The 20321-nt window shown below is 43.4% G+C and overlaps 1 protein-coding gene across 1 annotated transcript; it reads left to right on the top strand.

The window, feature by feature from the left end:
* The first annotated feature begins 17282 nt into the window (after positions 1-17282).
* Positions 17283-19900, top strand: LOC308097956 (double-strand break repair protein MRE11-like). Its single transcript, XM_080446121.1, has one exon. It carries the CDS (start codon positions 17364-17366, stop codon positions 19440-19442), a length of 2079 nt encoding a protein of 692 aa, XP_080302247.1. The 5' UTR covers positions 17283-17363; the 3' UTR covers positions 19443-19900.
* The last annotated feature ends 421 nt before the right edge of the window (positions 19901-20321 follow it).

The raw sequence follows: 20321 nt of genomic DNA, 5'->3' as shown, positions 1-20321 counted from the left end.
GTGTATACAGTATAGTGTGAGGTGTTTGAGACAGCTAAGGAGGTGTGCACGGGAGGTTCTCCAGATGCGGCGAGTGGAGGAAAGCATTAACGAGACCGCAGCTATGTCAGCTATGCCCCAAACAAACAAGAGGAGCTGAGAAGACGCAGGCCGCACACTGAGGCCTCCCAGTTCAAAGGAATGGGAAGAAGAGAAGGAGAAGGACATGCCAATCCCAGCGTTATGCTTCCTTCATGCTACATCACAACACGTTGCATCCACAACACGTTTGTGAGCTTGTATATCTGCTATTTTTGCTGCTCGATACCTTTGTACTACGGAGCATAAATATATACACACGCACGCACACACACACTGGCACACGCACACACGTGTGTCGTTTTTGTTTTGCAGATTTTTGACACGTGTACGCACGGGCGATACACGGTTTGGTCAGCCTATATTTTGGCGCGGGGGGTTTCTTGTCCTTTTGTCCTGTTTGGTGAAACCCTCCCGGTTGTCTCGGATTTGGGGACTGCGCCTACCCTGTAACAAGTTTGTGGGAAACCGTATATAGTTAGCTTAGGCGGCTTCTGAGTTTTTCCCTGAGTTGAAACGCACACACGTGCGTGCGTGTTTTTTCTCCTCACGCGGCTGTGCCATATTGTTAAATCACAAACTTGTGTGCTCCAGGTGAGCAGGTTATGAGATCCCTCTAACCTCAGCGAGTGATCCGACCATAGGTGTGCTTTTTGTGTTAACCTTGTGCCTTCCACGCAAACGGGTCTGAGCCTTCTCGACCTAGCGAGCGGTGTACACATACGGGTTGTAAGCACACTATATCCTCCCTGTCTAAGGCCACGGGCTAGAAATACAGGCGAGTGACAGTATATGCAGCGGGAAATATACACTGTTGTTTTTTCTGCGCTTTGCAGGCCTTCCACGTTTGATAAATCACTTGGTGTGTATTGTATCACGATGGCTTTTGTCTGCCTGACTTGCGGTAACAAATGTACAGTATATGGACAGTAGGCTAGTGATTCTCAACCTCCATTTGATATGGTATGATTTATCTCTGAGACCCCTATAGCCTATCTACACTGCAAAATCAGTGTTGATTTAACTCTCCTTCCGTTATGTGACAAACTCTGATATCATCTAATGCAAACAGAAGAATGTCAGAAATTATTTCTTCCTTTGTTCGTCACTCACCACAGAAAGGTTGGCTGCTGCTGATATTGGCAACCAGTCATCATCGTATAATTTCAGGAAAAAAAAAAAAAAAAAAACTAAGGGGTGCTAAACATCATAACACGTTAAATGTGTGGTTGTGTCTTAGGCTGCGGCCTGTAAAGTACCTTCAAGCTGCGCACCCTCAAGCTGCACCCACCTTGCACCAATGCCCTCTTTACATGTTTCTAAACAATGTGGGCCATGTTTACTCAAAACAAATGTTCGCAGTGAAAACAAGGCAGGCGAGCCGACGTAAGCGGGCTTTAGCCCCTTGAGGCGCAACCGAGCGATACGAAAGCCGAGTGAGTACCCGTGCCAAGCCATGCTGTCGACTTAGATGGCCACATTGTCGATTCAGTGCTAATAGTCTGGGAAATCCGTTATAATCAATTTCTAAGCTAGTTTGCACATCGTAGTTGTCAAATAATTTAAATGAGACTATGGCTATAGTTTCCACATGGACCATGTTGAGTCAACATGATGGTCCGCATCTAGAAATATTGATATGAAATGTACTTTTGGTCTAGAAATATCGATGTTCAAGGGTTTGACCAGCCAAATGGGGCGCAGCTTGAGGTTTTGTGAATTGAGGTGCTACCATAGACTGTAAAATTTATGGACAAAGCCAGCCCCATTGGTTTCTACAGACCGTTTTGAAGCCACTTTTTCGGCGAATTGAAATTCGCCATCTTCCGGTCCCGAAATGAAACCGGAAATGACTGCTATTGGCTGCAACCGCAGCTCGGTAGAACCAGTAGGAGCCCTAGAAATCATCATTAATTAAAAACATTAATGGGACCATAATTTAGTAAACGCATATCATGGTAATTGAAAGAAGACTTTAAACTAGCGACTGAAAGCATGTAGTATTTATGACAATGTTTATTAAGGTAATAAAATCAAGACTTAAGTCCGGCCAAAAACCCATTCGCTTTAATAGCTAATATTGCTTCTGCATGATTCCCCTGAAACTAGCAGCATATACAGTACTTCATGTAGGCTACTTGTGTTGCAATAGGTCTGGCCTGTTGATGCAACACCACTGCTGTCACTATGATCATACATTAAATGCTATTGCATGCAGCAGCGTGGTTGCTACTGGAGTGAATGCAAAGTAAGCTAGCTTTAAGATAAAGAATTCCTATACTTTAACTTTGGTTTTCTTGCTAGTTATGAGGCAATCAAATGACATATTGATTTCAGATGAACTCTGCATAGGCATCAAATAACCTGTTTGTGCAGTATTCGAATCTGAGATACCAACACAAATATAGAAACTGTTCGCACTGCACGTTGGTAACCGAGTATCAGTATTCCCTTACTGTTATATTTCAGTAAGGGGGCCAATAATGGACCTCTCTATCTGTCAGCAGAAACACATTTATGGAAGCATCAAACGATGGCCAGAGCTGAAGAGCAGGCCCCCTTATTTAATAATTAATCATGATGAAGCTGAAGGCACACAATCTGATGAAAGCGCCGTCTGTCAGGCAAAATTAAGCCCTTCTATCATTCCATTATTGTTGTTAGTTTAGGCTGATCTATCTTTCATTCTCAACTGCTCTTCCCCTCCCCTCTTTCCATCCATTTCTCTCCCCCCACCACCATCACCATGAGCTCGTGGTTGTCAATATGTCAATTAAAGTGAGCTGCGGCATGTTGTTTCATCGCCTGAGACATTTGATGTCTTGATAAAAGAGCTTCGAAATCTGTTTATTTTGCCTTTGTGACACTCTTTCTTCTGCACTTTTCTTCCCGCTCGGCATGCTATGGGGGTCCTTTTTATCTTTTGCGGCTGTGAATTACAACGTGTGGAAAAACGCATCAAAGGTACGCAACAGTATGAATGATGTCACAAGTGACTTGAAGGCCTATAACTTCATAAAATGCCTGAAGGACATGTGGATAATGAAGTTATGGTTGACAATCCACCCCTCCCACTAACCTACCCTCCCACCTCAGCCTACCCCAACTGTCAACCAAACAGCATGACATTGCATTATCCAGTACATGTGCTGAAGTGAATACCCCCAGCCAAAAATGCAGGTAACTGTAGGCCGATCTGGAGCTCCCATTGTAGGGCAGAAACTCTGGAGCACACAGAAATAGAGAACAAAAAGCTAAACAATAAGTTCATGTACATGTAGCCTATATTGTCTTTATATATATTATATATTATCTTTCTGCTCCAGGCAGGGTTGCTTCAGGTGAATAAAAGTATTTCTGGAGTTTGTGTCCTTTACCCAAGTGTGGGTAAGTTTGTATTTGTTAATGCTTCAATTTATTTATTTTCTAGATCCTTAGATAAAGACATAACGACAAGCTACAGTATGCTACACTAAAAACAACCTTTCAGCGATATTTAAGGATTACGAGACTCTGCAGTGAACTAAGGAAACCTAAAGTGGGCATCTCCTATGAAAGTTTACTTTATGGACAGTCAGTCCAGTGTACATCTTTCATCACCACCTTCCATTAACATCAACTCATAGAGCTGGACTCAGAACCCTTAATCAAAAGCCTTTCATCAGCCGGTGAGTAAACCTGCACCTTTTGAATTCCAGTAACCTGTGTGTGTGTGTGTGTGTGTGTGTGTGTGTGTGTGTGTGTGTGTGTGTGTGTGTGTGTGTGTGTGTGTGTGTGTTGCAACAGGCATGCAGCGAAGGGTCTGCATGCTTGGTATTTTCGGGACTTGTCATGCACTGATGTGGAATGAGAGGCGCAGGAGGTGATGTGTCATTTGAAAATCAGAGGTCACGTTGCAAAAAATAGGACCAACGTGTCGACCTGACACAGAGGTCTTCTTTCTGTTGCCACAAATGAAGAAAGAAAAGGCCTGACGCATTTGCACTGTTTCTATTGATTTCCTACTTCTTGACAAGGCAAGTTTCCAGGTGTGTGTGTGTGTCAGTGCGCAATATGCAGCTCAGTCAGCTACCGACATGGCAGAGAGTCTGAGACGGCAGAGGTCAGCATTTATGTCTGTGTTGGTGAAAGGGAATAAGGGTCTGTTCGATTGGAAGAAACATCTCCAAGCCAAGCATAGCTCCACAACATTGGTAGCTACTCTCTTGATAGGATCATTAGTACACTTTTGATTTACATACATAGGCTATATATACAACATATTCATAAAGCGCTGTAAAGGGGATATTGTGTGTATGTGATAACTGTTATTAGCTTTCAGAGTTAAAGATTATTGGCCGTTGACTAGGCTATGCAATGACGGTAGAGTCAATACATTCAAAGGTAAATGTACAGCAGGCCAACTGCCTCTGGACAATAGCCTAACCAACTTGCGCAATGACATCGCATGGGGGTTTTCATTTTTTGGTAATGCAAAAGTACTCTAACAAGTTACTTTTCTCAGTAGGTAATCCTTTAACCTAACTACTTTTCAGTTAGAAAGTAACGTTTTCCAACACTATTTCAGCATGCCAACTTTCCAGGAAGGGAAAGGCTGCAGTTTCTAGTAGCTCAGAATCCCCATCAATGATGACATTGTAGGCAGGTTTCTGAATAGCCCTCCTCTGAGACACAGACTGAGTACATTAGTGGTGAGGACCAGACTTAGTACATTAGTGAGGACCAATTTATATGTAGATAAGGTTGAAAATGAGAGTAGACCATATGGTCCATAATTACACTTTCAACCCAAACCCAAACACAGAACACAATCACATAAATAAGGTGAGGTACAGTATAAGAAGTTTATTTGTAGAGGACGGCTGAGAAAGTTGAGGAGCAATATTGAATGGCGTGGGCAGGCAGACTGGCAGGTAAGCAGGCAAGGAATGAGCCTGCACACAAGACAGAGTTGGTACATACATACAAAAACACAAAGAAGAAATCACGAAACGATGGAGGCCATCACTACCACTGACTGAAACAACAATGTGAAGAAGTGGGTAAAGTGAAGAGCCAGGTTTTATATGCAGGAGATGTGATAAGCTGAGGGATGACAGGTGTGTTGGCTGAGGGAGGTGATGAGCTGATTGAAGGCAGGTGTGTAGGATCCAGGTGGAGTATCCGCACACACACACGCGCACGCACGCGCGCACACACACACACACACACACACAGACACACACACAGACACACAGACACACACACAGACACACAGACACACAGACACAGACACACACACACACACACACACACACACTGGACACTGAAGGAGAGGGAAACACAAGGGAAGACACTGGGGTACGGCCGTTGCCATGACACATAAGGGGGAATTAGCTTTATATCCAATATGGAAATTCCCAAATGGCATCATTATGGATTGCCCATAGGGAATTTACATATCAGTGGAGAACTAGGAGGATGTTATATACACATGTTCCCATTAATTATACATTATTTCAAGAATGAGAGGAATAAGCTTCTGAATTGGACTGCTACTCTGTTGTGAATCTAATTCAAGATGATGGTCGGACGGTGAATTACGAATGTTACAAATTGTAGTGAAGCTTCCGAACTTATTGCATCTAAGTGACAATAAAGTGAATCTAATCTAATCTTTCCATTTTAAACTTAAACAGTGCACAAAAATCTGTATCTGAAAACATTTAAGGTGAGAAATAGGCAATGCAGTAACATAAACATGCTTTGGCACAGCCTCTCTCTCTCTCTTCCTCTCTCTCTCTCTCTCTCTCTACCTCGCAGTGCGCAACTGCAGACAGAAGGCAGTGTCATTTTACATTCCATAGCCGGAGGGGACAATAGACTGTGATTGGCTGAGCCACAACCAGCCTCTGCATCTCTCTCTCTCTCTCTCTCTCGCTCTCGCTCTCTCTCTCTCTCTCTTAGTAGCCTATGTACAGTTTATCAACAATGAGTATCTGGATGAACATGAATATACAGTCTATCAACAGTTATCCTTAACAAGCACATGTCAATGTTAGGCAGTGTACAGTGTATCCCACACAATTCAATTCTGTCCATTTGTAATTGTAAAGTTAATTTGTCCATTTGTAACTCCATGTGTATACAAATATAACCAAATGGACCCTCACAGCCCCACTGTGTAGTAGTCCATGTGTATAAGTCAGTAGTCAAAAGTTAAATAGTCAGTAACAGAAAGATATCTAGATAGATAGATAGGTGCTTCATTTATATTTACACAAGTGTAAATTGGGTGTGTAAAGTGTAAAGCAGTGACAATTTTCAGCGGTATCAAAAATACGATGGGCCCTAACAACCTCGCAAAAATGATAATGTCAGTACTAACTGGCTTTAATGACATGTGATGTAGGATGTGAATACCAGAAAAAACAAACAAACAACGTCCTCGGTATTTGATGAGAGATCTACAGTACATGCAAGACAGGTGTGTTTTTTACTGTATAATGAATACTACTGCTCCTCCATACGGTATATTGACGTTTCTGCATCGCCCCTTTTTGTGTGTGTGTGTGTGTGTGTGTGTGTGTGTGTGTGTGTGTGTGTGTGTGTGTGTGTGTGTGTGTGTGTGTGTGTGTGTGTGTGTGTGTGTGTGTGTGTGTGTGTGTGTGTGTGTGTGTGTGTGTGTGTGTGTGTGTGTGTGTGTGTGTGTGTGTGTGTGTGTGTGTGTGTGTGAAATTTACGGGGGTCAAGTTAGGCCTGAGGGTTTTCGTTAAGTAGAGGGGACGGTAATTGGGACGGACTACATCTGGGGCCTACAGGTCTAATTCAGTAGGGCTGTTAACAGCCCAACTAAAGATCAAATGCAGCAAGGACAGATCAAAGTAAACATTCTGCTGGTTTTAAAGGGGAAGGTGCAGCCCAAATTAATTAGGGTTACAGACAGGTGGTTGAGTGAGGACAGGTATGTGTCTAACACCTGGACAAATAGCAGGAGTGCAATGTGTCAATTATGCTGTAAACGTAAAGGAAGTGTGTGTGTGTGTGTGTGTGTGTGTGTGTGTGTGTGTGTGTACGCGCACCTGCCATGAATGAACACCATGCACATTTACCGATTTCTCCTCGTCGGCTTTGATGAAAGTGAAACATTGTCCACTTACATTTTGACTGTGCCATAAGAGCTGAGAAAACAGCATCACATGGTTACAACATAACAGTGAGTTTTCAGTTTACAGTAGGTCCCATCTCAATAACACTGGGTGTGTCAGCCCAACTGTTTAGCACAGAATGGTATATTTTTAAATCTTAAAGCTTCATTCTACCACCCCTTTCTCTTGACAGCTTAAAAATACAAAACACAGGTTCCGCCCCAAAACTGGGCACTTTTCTTAAGCATTTCCCACTGATGTCATGTTTGATTGGTTCCCATGCATGATGTAAGTGTTTACTCTTTGTTTACTTGGCCCCTGTCTGAGAGATATCACACCATGCTATTACGTGGACCTGGGCCTGATGAGTCCATTCTGCAGTCACCAAGCCAGGGCCTCATTTAAGCCTAATCTGTTTGGCCTCGGAAAACAATGACGACGTCATCTGTAATTTAGCCCCCTGTGTCAAGTATGGAGAGGGGATCTGGCCTTCATCTCAGAATTCCATTCCCAAACTCTTTTCACCGCAACTTCTGACTTCTCGTCTCTACACATTCCAGGAGATTCCCTCTTGAGATTGGTGGAATTCTGTCACCGCCGCAAAAGAATCCTGGCCCTATGTGTCCGCTACATCTCTCCGTTCCTCCCATCTTCCACTTGAAATGTAACATGTTTTTTCTTCTAGAATGTTCCATGTTGCAACATGATGACAAACAACCTCTTGATGTGACTAATAGCTCCCATACATTACAGAGCCCTATAAAGATTAAGCCCTGTGCTAAATGGAATCAGAGGGCTGTTGGGAGGTAATTACACGCCAGTCTTACAAACACCATGTTGCACTGGGCTGCTGCCAAACCTGCTTTAGTTTTCCTCTCTGTACCGACATAACCCCTGGCTGTAACCTGATGTAGGATGTGTGCAAGCCATACTAATGTTAGTTAGAGCTAGTGCTGGACCTTTGTTTATTACCCAAAGGATTAGGATCTTACATTTTAATGTTTCTTGTTTCTCTGTTTATATAATATCAGATGTATCCGATATCGAAGCCAAAAACAGGAGTTGGTTTTTAGATGAGGTGGGATTCAATGGAATGCAATGGACCATATTACTTCCAACATTTCTTATAGTCATACAGTAATAGCTGTTGTAGATGTTTCCTGCCATGTGTAACCACCTGGATTCAAACCTGGGTTCTCCACGTGGCTACTGCCCAGTGCCCACCAAAACGGGAACGTCCCCCTCTGCCGTCCCTACTGACCGAGAGACATAGTGTTTTAGGCTTCTGGTACATGTGCAATATGTACCTGTATCATCTACCGACCCCATAGTATTAATACAGAGAATTACATATCATCTAGCATGTCTATTTCTATACAAAGGGCAATACATACTGTACAGGTAGATTGTCTTTCCATGCCCTTTTACACAGGTGCCTGTGGTTTATCCTGATCTATCCTGTGGGTTGTACTTTTTTTATATGCCAGTTTGCCAGTCATGTCATGTGCCCTGAGGAATAAGGAGCATGCTCCCAAACTACTGAAGTGATTCAAAAGAACACGTTGTTCCTAAGGCGGATTCTTTTACCGTTACATTCTTTTACAGCTCAGTTCTGTTACTCTACTAATCCCCCAGGATTTTGACAACAGATAAGTTGCCACTATCTTTATGTCACTTTAATGGCAATTTTTAATATTCTGCAGCAGTTATGTGGAGTGGGTTACCTGCAAGCCTTAAGTCCATTAGCTCCATTGTCAATTTCAAGTCCTCCATAAAGAGCTGGCTGAATAGCAGCTGGACATCAATTAGTTCTAACAGGTCGTTCTTTGCCATTTTACTTGTTTAGTGTGTTGAAATATTATGAATGTGTTTATTATTGAGAAATGTTTCTGTATATCTCTTCTACTTACTCTTATACTTCTGAGTATACACATACTGTACATTTTGCACTCAAAGGACCATAATAGGAAGCTCTCAAGCATTTTTTTTGTACAAAACAAATATATGGTCAATGTATATGATATTTTTTCAGTCAATATACTTAAAAGGGGCTGCTGAGTTTTGGCTATATAGGCTGATGGTTCACACTCTATAAACCTAAAGACAAATGCAGGTATTCTCCCTTTGCCTACACCACTGCACATGGTAATTTAGTAAGATGTCTCATAATCATTTCATGCATGTGCACACAGTCTTTACGCGGCACTGCGCTCTGAAGACAAACAGATTGAGCTGAATAAATTACACCATTCATTAACAGCTGAGCGGTCCAATCTGGGAGCCCGATAAGTGACTAGATAGTCCGGGTGTCACATGGAGGAGCTGAGCTAATTAACAACTAATTAAGCACTCACAAGCCTAATCACAGTTAGGGGATTGTTAGGGGAATAAAAATTAAATGGGGGGAAATAGGTTGTTGGGATAGCTTATGCAGTGTTGCTCATCCAGTCAGCGGCACACAAGCCAGTGCTAGAGTGAGGGGTTGTGAGGGGCAGGATAATCACAGCTCCATAGCCCTGTGAACAACTTCAAAGCACAACCAGCAGCATGCAGGGTGCATATCAAGTGAATGTTGTCTGAAATAGGGAGCTACATGGAGGGGTGTTGTAGAGACTGAAATAAAATGCTTTCAGAGAGGTCCATGCTGCTTGTTGGTAGTTCACTTTAATACATATTTTTGCCCTGTTGTGTGGGGTGAAATGCTCTCTGCATAAATGCCGTTGTTCTTGTTAAGCTAGCTTATACTAACGGGAAGGTGATGCACTGCAGAGATGGATGCCATTTGTTTATGGTCTCTCTCTCTCTCTCTCTCTCTCTCTCTCTCTCTCTCTCTCTCTCTCTCTCTCTCTCTCTCTCTCAATTCAATTCAAAGGAGCTTTGTTGGCATGAGAAAACATACATTTGCATTGCCAAAGCATAAGTGGAACAAACCAATCAAAACAAAACAATGTATGTACAATTAAATATTAAATATAAATGGGAATAAATACAAGTGTAAACAGAGCTGTGTTACATTGCAACTCTCTCTCTCTCTCTCTCTCTCTCTCTCTCTCTCTCTCTCTCTCTCTCTCTCTCTCTCTCTCTCTCTCTCTCTCTCTCTCTCTCTTCAGGGTCATTCACACTGAGCGCTATAACTATAAAAAATATAGTTTTAAAAATAATTTTAAGTCAAGTGGATGGCAGTTCACACCAACTATTAAAAAAATACAATGGTGAACGATATGGTTATAGTTATAGCTTTAGTTATAGTTATAGTGTGAACGGCCTTTAGTCTATCTTTTGTCTTCTGTTTCTGTTTAGGGTTTCTATTTTTCTACATGCAAATAAGAACGGGCACATTGATTTGGTTTCCAGTTTCGTGTTACTATGGCAACAACATAAAAAAAAACTACAAAGTGCTTAAAGCACAGCACTTTTATCCCACCGTCCCTCTGATCATCACAGGAAATTAGCATACTGGGAAACAAGAGCGCTCACAGAGGAAAGCAATTGTGCATTTGGAAGGCCGCGCTAGCTGCCCGAGCAGAAATGGGGGTGGGGTGGGGCGCTGGCAATACAGTGAAAAAGCTGAAATAAATGATAATAATAATAATAATAATAATAATAGAAATATAATAGAATATTAGATCATATAATAGAATAAAGAAAGAACAATAATCTCTTTCTCAGAAAAAGGTTTCAGGACATTTCTGTCTCACTCAGGGTTCTAGCTGTTGTGGTCCTAACTCTAAACACATAGACTCCACATAGACGTGTGCAAAACTCCATGCAGTCACAAACAAGACAATACACACACACACACACGCAGTAAACAACACTCTCCCCCCTGTCAACGACACACGCACATACAGCTTTCCTCCTTTTATCAAAACCATATTGCTGTATCCTCAAAAATGCTATGCTGCTGTAGGTGAAAGAATAGTGTGATGTAGAAGAGGAAAGGAGTGGGTATACACTAAGTACCACTGAGAAAGTATGTATGAGTGCTGTCTGGACTTAAATTAAAATGTGTACATCACTAGTTCAGCCTTGCTTTGTCAAACATTTAACCTGTTCTGACTTTTAACCACTTTCAACATGGCATCCCTATTTTGGGCATGTCATTACAGGGAAACATTTGAACAATTATTTACAGATTTGCAATCATTTCATTTTTTTTTCTATTTTCTTTTATATAACGGAAATTGCAGATCTACATGCTCATAGTACATCATTAAGTGATACACTGTGAGCTTGCGGATCAGCTATTTTTGCTATTTGTCTTACGGCGAAGTATATAGGGCGTGTGTGGTTATTTAAAGGCAATGAGACATACATGCTTTTATTTTGTCACGAATGGATTACCGCAACACTCTTTTTACTCAATCAAGCTAGGATTCTGGAGCCTAGCTTGCCTTAACCTGCCTGAGGACATCAGGCTAGTTAAGTCAGTATCCTATATTAAAATTGGGGACGGACCTCTGACGTCACGCTCATGTCACCATGACTCAGCCTTAACCATATAAGGAGTTCCCAATGCAGCAACGCCCAAATATGGAGTGTGCATCAGCAAACAAATCAGTCAGCTCCATATATGGGCACAAAAGGGGCATGCCCATATATAGGCATATACTGACGACATCAGGGATCTCATATGGGCATAAAAGGGACAAGGACCGACAGATACAGAGATCTCCATATGTATGAGCATATCAGTCAGATCAGCGGTGCGACGTAGATGTGAGGGCCGCTTTTTATAACGTCTAAAACATATTTCTATCAGAACATTTACCCTGATTTAATTTAATTGTGCATCTTTGCTCTGTTTATTCACCAGATTCTTGTCCTGCTTTTTTATCATGTTATATTCCATGTACATTTATTCTTGTAAAAACAGAAGAACAAATTTATATGTGTATATCTGGGAAGGGGGCGGTATTTCTGTGTGTGAAGAGCAAGTCATTGAGAGTATAGACGATAGAGGGGGGACGCTTGGACCAGAGCACCAAACAAGGACATTTGAAGGCCAACATCAAAACACTGCATCAGCTCATTAATGCATGTAGGGTGACCCAGACTGAGCAGAAAACAACACAAGTGCATGAACAAAAAAAGCCCCTCTGAGGCCCCCGTCTTGACCATCATCACACTGAGCCATAGGACGGCTGTGAAATCCATGCACGAGCCCCACGGATTTGAGTTGTTAATCATGTCTCACTGAGCCACCAAAAAAAGGACAAAGGCTACAGATTGAGTTTGGAAGGCATGGCATGGGGTGACAACATTAGATTCACACTGATGTGTGTGTAACATGTCAGCCTCCCCCGCAATCCACACTGTGCATACAAGCAAATCCAAGCTACTTTTCTGAAAAGAAAGTATAGCGGAAAAACATCGCCTTTTTCCCCACACTGCTGTCTGCGCCGTTAAATTGGTCAGATATCAATATTGTTTTCCAATTTTGCGTTCTGCACGAGGTTGTTAGCCGCAGATGAAAAGCATTACGCTTCAAACTGTCTCACTCACAGGATCCGTCTGCCTGAAGGCTACCCAGCATGCAATTCTGAAACAAAGAGACCTCGTTTTGATTTCTACACAGCGTGACCTTTTTTGATTGGGTGAGATTGGTTGGCATGGAAATCAATACACCGTTGTGCATTTGATGCAGCCTTATCTCCTCTCCACACTGTCTGCAGGTAGCGAGAGGGAGGTTCCCTATGTGTGTGTGTGTGTGTGTGTGTGTGTGTGTGGTGGTGGTGGTGGTGGTGGTGGTGTGTGTGTGTTTCACTGCTTGCACGTGTATTGAACAGTTAGCAGTTTTTCACAGTGTGTGTGGAATAATAGGCAATATAGCCCATGTTCATGAAGTAAAGTATTTCTGTGAAGTTAAAGTCTTTTAGTGTGCTAAAAAATGTGTGGCTGGAAATGTGTCTGAGCTGACTGACGATAAAAAACTGTTGATACTGTATGAAGCCTGTCTTGATTGTGGCAATTTCAAATATGAGGATCATTTTCTCTAACCCAAGGGTTTTCAAATTATCTCTCATTTCATGGATGGACCCCCAAATTGACTTATTAGCCAATGTACCCTATATCAAAAATGATTCTGTCCTAGAAACCCTGATATGAAAAGACATTTTGGGTTAAATTAACTTAATTATATTATATAATTAACTTCATGAGTTAATGTCGCCGTAACTGTACATAAGAAATAGTTTTGTACTGGTGATATTGAAACAACAGTCACTCATGCATTTTATGTATTATAATAGCTTTGTAATTAGTGAATCTATTTTAAAGGTTTCATGACGTTCAGTTTTACCACATATTAAAAGTCTTTGTCATGGTCCTTCAAACGTGTATAGAAAGTTTTAACAAAAAATTCCACTCCATTGATCCATGGCAGGTGTTTTTCTCTCACATTTCTAAAGCCTTTTCAACTGCAATGAAAAAAGAAATCTTTGCCTGCGGGTGTCGCTGGTGAGGGATTTTGCCTGTCAATCATCGCCTCTGCTCCGCCCCCCCCAAAGGAAAGGATAGGGGAGGGGAGGGGCGAGGAGGAGAGTGGGCGGGATTAATCGGCTGTGACCTCACTGTCGAAGGGCTAAGCTCAGATTACTTTTCAGCCTAATTATTGAGAAAACCCCAGACCACAGAAAATCTACTGAATGTTCAAAGTTCAGATTTTTTGGGTGTAATTGAGGTCATAAAACCCCAAAAAAAACATAAAAAATAAAAAAAGTGAAAATGAATGTCATAGAACCTTTAAGATTAACTACGCCTCATTTGGCTGGACCCCCCTCAATGATCCACATTCATTTGGTCGCTTGAGTTACGGAAATGAAAACTTGTTTTCATAACCTACAGTAGTTAGAGACACCACTTTCACTGCTGAGAAGAATCAGAAACCAACTTTATTGTCACCACAGATTTACAGGTGTAAAGAAGTGGGTGATTTTCTTTTTTTTTGTGTGCACTCCATCATTTGCAGTTTTTGAGAGAAGGGAGGAGGATAGAGATATACTGTAGTCTTCGTGCAACAAGGACATGTCAATCCACATAAGGTAAATCCACGTAGTCCACATAAGGTAAATTCACAAAAGCTAAATCCACAATCATTTAATGATTTTCAATTTAATGACTCAACATTAACTGAAGCCATCAGACATACTTTGGATTCATGTTAATCTCATTTTAAATATTCAGGAGACCGCAATATAACTGCAACTTTTTATAGAGAAGCAACGAATATAGAGAAGTAACTACAATTTCAAATGGACACCAGAGGTCTGACCACTGAAGTTAGTCCTTTGATGGCTTCAGAATAGCAGACTGAGCCACACTACACTGCTCCATTGTGTTTTGCTACAGATACCACATTACCATTTCTCAGAAGACACAGTATGCGATAATAAGCTTGCCCTTTCTTTTGTGTTCAGTCGGCTCACTGATTAGTGTTGGGACTTTAGCAGGCAATGCACCTGGCCACTGCAGGACGGCGGGTCAAAGGTGGCCAACCAGGACTATGACCTTATCGGCTAGCTCTCTCTGGGATAAGATGACTTCTTGTTGCTGTGTATTGCCTCTCCTGACTGACGGGTCCCCCCCTTGGATCCCTCATAGTGGGTCAGTCCAACCAGAGGGAAAGCCAAAGGACCCGGAAGTAAATTGAACTTCATTGAAACTCACCCCACTGAGTGGATCCACAACTTCAGCTCACGAGAAGAAACTTGTTTTTGCTTTCGCTCCCTTCAAAACCTTTAAATTCAGAGACAAACCTTTCTAATTTTGAAGCAATGTGTGATCCTAAAATCATAAGGCATTATGTTTCAAAGTTTATGTATGTGTATTTAATCTGGGGTATTACAAAAAAAAACATTTAATCTAAAGTAATCAAAAGCCTTTTCGAAGACTTTACAGGGGGTAAATCATTGAAAGCAATTCAGCAGAGGACACGTTAGTAGGTGCAGTATGAAGCTTTCATTTGAGATATAAAAATGTTCATGAATGAACACAGCAGGCCAATTGATGGCACAATAATAATTTACCAATAATATCTATCTAAATAACAAAACAACATAATACAGGAGGATAGAACTTATGTTGAGATGAGAATCTGTCTGAGTCTGACCTATAGGGTTGCTTTAAGAGCCTCAATGCTCTTTATTCTCTTTTGTGCATATCAATAGCCACAGCAACCAGCTGTTTCTCACTGTGCACCTCCAAAAGGAGCATCTGAAACCATTTAAATCAAAAGCAGTCACAGTTTCCACAGCGCATTATAGGGATTCCAGCATGGCCTCTCGCTCCATGCTGCGTACCCTTGCTCGACGGGGGGCCACGGCATAAAGTGGGCACACAGCAACACAAATATGCAGCCCACTGTGCACTCCCCTCAGGAACCCTCAATAAAAAGGAGAGAGCGGGGAAGAGAGACACAAAGAGAGAGAGAGAGAGAGGGAGAGAGACGGACACAGACAGACAGACAGACAGACAGGCACACGCACATGCACACACACACACACACACACACACACACACACACACACACACACACACACACACACACACACACACACACACACACACACACACACACACACACACACACACACACACACACACACACACACACACAGACAGACAGAGTGAACAGATCTAGCCTGTAAGTTCCTTTGCCCTGGCTTCTGGGGTTAAACCCTTTTCCCTGGCTAAGATAAGAACCTTCTCCTTTGAATGCTTTGTCTCCTGCCTAAATCGCAGAAGAAGGAGAAGAAAGAGAGGCGGAGAAGAAGAGTGCTCTGTTACTAGCGCACCCCTGTGGCGGGTTCGACACAAAAGGAGACAAGTAGAGCAATGGTGGATGCTCATGGAGACTGGCTGCATCTCTGAGATACTTTATGAAACAACATGAAACAATTGTTGCGATATAAATAGCTTTCGAACACATTGCACTACTATTTGACACTAAGTTACTGAGGGCTAGACGTTGAAAGGCACAGGGACAAATTACAGTATTCTAAAATGTCAGTATTTGAAGGAATTGATAGTATATAGTATATATACAGTAGCACTTAAGTGGTTACGCTTTTATGTGACACCGACACTGTACAGTCGCCACAGTCCCCCCAACAAGGTAAGAGACTATTTGAGAAACAGGACCACCATTGACACTGATTGAGGAAGGCCATGGGCTCAAAGGTCATTCTTGCCCTGCCCCTGAACAACCAAATTACCCCTCCAGGCCAATTCATCAGGCCCTTTGGCCAAGTTTAGGCCACCAGATGACTCCAGTTGTCGACTCCCCGAGGGCAAAGGCATCCCGTCCTCGCCCGGTGGTCTGTTGTCATCTCATCTTTCACTTGAACACTAGAAGCAGGAAGTTTCCACAGGCACCAACAGATGCAGGGGAAACCCACAAAATGGCTTCCTCCTGAGCTGGCTGTGTGTGGCATCTGCAACAAGTACATTTCTGAACACACGATATCAGTATGTTGGATCATTCAAAATGTTTGGGTTTTTTCGGCGTCAGTGAAATGTACTTTTGGATGGCTTAAGCGGAAGTCTTGCAGAATATTAGTAAAAACGGATAGTATAGACTTCTTAGCATCTGTAGAAAACATTTAGGAGTCGTGTGTGTGTGTGTGTGTGTGTGTGTGTGTGTGTGTGTGTGTGTGTGTGTGTGTGTGTGTGTGTGTGTGTGTGTGTGTGTGTGTGTGTGTGTGTGTGTGTGTGTGTGTGTGTGTGTGTGTGTGTGTGTGTGTGTGTGTGTGTGTGTGTGTGTGTGTGTGTGTGTGTGTGTGTGTGTTGTCGAGGAGACTGGGTCTTCGTGGGTGTGGATCTGACCCACATCCTGTTCTCCATGATGAAGATGAGCGGGCCCGAGGTCCGCCAGACATGATTGCATCAGAACGGCCTACACCATAACTTCCTCTTATCAATGACTTGCTGTTTCTGACAACGTACTGTATGTTATGACCCGTTGCTATGGTGTTAGCTGCAATGGGGGACTTTTGGGGAAGGAAGGCCATATTAGGCTTGTCGGATGTAATCAAATTGTATAAATACTGCTGTATAATTCTGTTCGGGAGTCAGTGGGTAGGGACGCTCTGTGTCTGTCGAGGGAAACGAGGGAGACATCCAATGTTCACCGTGTAGAGTCTGTCTGTTCCATTCAACATGTCCTCAGAAGCCTTAGATGATGAGGATACCTTCAAGATCCTGATTGCCACAGACATTCATCTCGGTTACCTGGAGAAGGATGCTATCCGTGGCAACGACAGTTACTCCTCTATGGAGGAGATCCTACAATGTGCCAAAACACATGAGGTGGATTTCATCCTACTGGGAGGAGATCTGTTCCATGACAACAAGCCGTCCCGGCGCTGTCTCAACACCTGCATCAGTGCGTTCAGACAGTACTGCATGGGGGAGTCTCCCATCCGCTTCAACATCATCAGTGACCAGGCTGTCAACTTCAGCAACAGCAAGTTCCCCTGGGTGAACTATCAGGATGAGAACCTTAACATCTCCATCCCTGTGTTCAGTGTCCATGGAAACCATGATGACCCGTCTGGGTCTGAAGGTCTGTGTGCCTTGGATGTGCTCAGCTCTTGCGGCCTCCTCAACCACTTTGGACGGAACCACTCAGTGGAGAAGATAGAGATTAGTCCCATCCTCATGCAGAAAGGCAGCACCAAGCTGGCCTTATATGGGATTGGCTCCATCCCTGATGAGCGCCTATATAGAATGTTTGTCAACAACCAGGTAACGATGCTTCGACCCAAAGAAGACCAGGACGAATGGTTTAATCTCTTCACCATCCACCAGAACAGAGCTAAACATGGTCCCACTAACCACATCCCAGAGCAGTTTCTGGATGACTTCCTGGACCTGGTGGTGTGGGGTCATGAACACGAGTGTCTGATCAACCCCACCAGGAACGAACAGAAGCTGTTCTACGTCACACAGCCCGGCAGCTCCGTGGCCACGTCCCTGTCCCCTGGAGAGGCCGCCAAGAAACACATAGGGCTGCTCAGGGTGAAGGGCCGTAAGATGAACCTGCAGAAGATTCCACTGAAGACAGTGCGTCAGTTCTTCTTCCAGGACGTGGTGTTGGCCGACCACCAAGACCTCTTCACTCCTGATACTCCCCAGGTCACAAAGAAAGTGGCAGACTTCTGCCAAGCCAAGGTGATGGAGATGCTAGAGGAAGCTGAAAGAGACCGACTGGGCAGTCCTCTCACTCCAGAGAAACCTCTGATTCGCCTCAGAGTGGACTACAGTGGAGGGTTCGAGACCTTCAATACATCTCGTTTCAGTCAGAAGTTTGTCGACCATGTGGCCAACCCCAAAGATGTCGTTAGCTTCCTCAGACAACGTGAAAAAAAGGAGGGCGTCAAAGATGAGTCGCCTAACATTGACTACAGCCAGGTGTTAAGAAACACTGCAGTGGAGGGTCTGCGAGTGGAGGACCTTGTCCAACAATACTTTGAGGCAGCTGAAAAGAAGGTGCAGCTCTCCCTGCTTACAGAACAAGGCATGGGGAAGGCCATTCAGGAGTTTGTGGACAAGGACGAGAAGGACGCCATTGAGGAGCTCATCGCCTTCCAGCTGGACAAGACGCAGCAACACCTACGGGCCAGAGGAGTCAACTCGGAACAAGATATCGACACAGAGATCCAAATGTTCAGAGATTCCAAAAGGAACACAACTGAGGAAGAGGAAGAAATCAAAGAGGTTATGAACCGAGCCAAGGCGCACCGTCTGGAGCGGGGGGAGGAGCCTGCGGACATATCAGAAGGGCTGGACATCGTGATGGACTCCGATGAGGGTTCGGCCCCACCCCCTCCCCCTACACGAGGCAGAGGGAGGGGCAGCCGTGGTGGGAGGGGCAGAGGTGCATCTGACGCTGAACCAAAGTCAGCCAGTAGAGGCCGCAACCAGAGATCCTCAGCCCCAACACAGACCAGAAACATCATGGAAGCAATCCAGGCTTCGTCCCAACGGCCGTCTCGGGCCGGAGTGGCCAACTCCTACGCAGGAGACGACATAACCATTGATGAGTCTGATGAAGAGTCTTTTCCCGTAATGAAAGCCACCCGACCCACTCCGAGAACGGCCCAGAGCTCCACAGCGTCCTCATTCTCCTCCAGAAGTCAGAGCCAGAGCCAGTCCTTTAAAGGAGTGGCATTTGATGACAGTGATGATGATGAGGACGATCCATTTAAAGGTCCCACAAGTCGTGCGCGGAGATAACCACAACCACATCTGTTGATGGGTTTGATTAGCTGACAAGCTATAAAGTAAACAAACTTATGTTTCGCTAGTTAACAGCGGCTCTCAGTGGTTCCACTTGACCTTTTTGTGTTTGGGTTATTTTTATTTAGCACTGCAGCTCTCTTTTTGCATAGTTTATTTTGGTACCACCTGAGTGGACCAAGAGTGAATATGCAGAAAGGGAGCTACAGTGTGCAAACTTTTATTTTGTCCACAAGTTTTGTAGTTTGAAGTTCAGCACCTGCCTTTAATTGGAAAATGGATGTGTACGATTCTCATTGTCCTTTTTATTTAGGACAGGTTGCTTAGAACTAAAACCTCCCCAGCTCTCACACTGTCACCACCTGCTGGCCAACTGAAGAACTGACCCGTGATATGCCCAGCAGTTTTTGGTTAACACTAACCAGTGTTGTTTTGTTAATGGTCTGTGTTAGACCCTCATTTTCTGATGGGAATCAATAAATGGTTATTTTTCACACACAAAAAAAAATATTAGAAAATGTGCTCCTCGGAGCACAAGTCTCCGCCAGCAGACCCGTGCTATTTTAATCAAATGAAATCACTTACCCTATCTTTAACCAGAAGATAGGGTAAGTAATGGGAGTTAGTTGCATTGTGTGATCTCAGCCTCTCCTGTCTAAGCTATTTCTATATTTATATTACATATTGTGATGTCACGTGAAACTGACCAATGTTAGGTGTTCTCAGAGGGACACACGCACGGACGGGTGATTTGTACAGGAAGGTACTGTTCCAATCAAGACTGATTGATCCTGTCTTACCTCACTTCAAAAAGCATAAATGGATTTTTGAAGTGACACACCTATTTATAGGATTTTATTTCGTCATGCGTCCCTC

This window comes from Gymnoscopelus braueri (assembly GCF_963280865.1).
Source record: "Gymnoscopelus braueri genome assembly, chromosome: 2".
In the NCBI taxonomy this organism is placed as follows: Eukaryota; Metazoa; Chordata; class Actinopteri; order Myctophiformes; family Myctophidae; genus Gymnoscopelus; species Gymnoscopelus braueri.
This window is presented reverse-complemented; position numbering and strand designations above follow the sequence as displayed.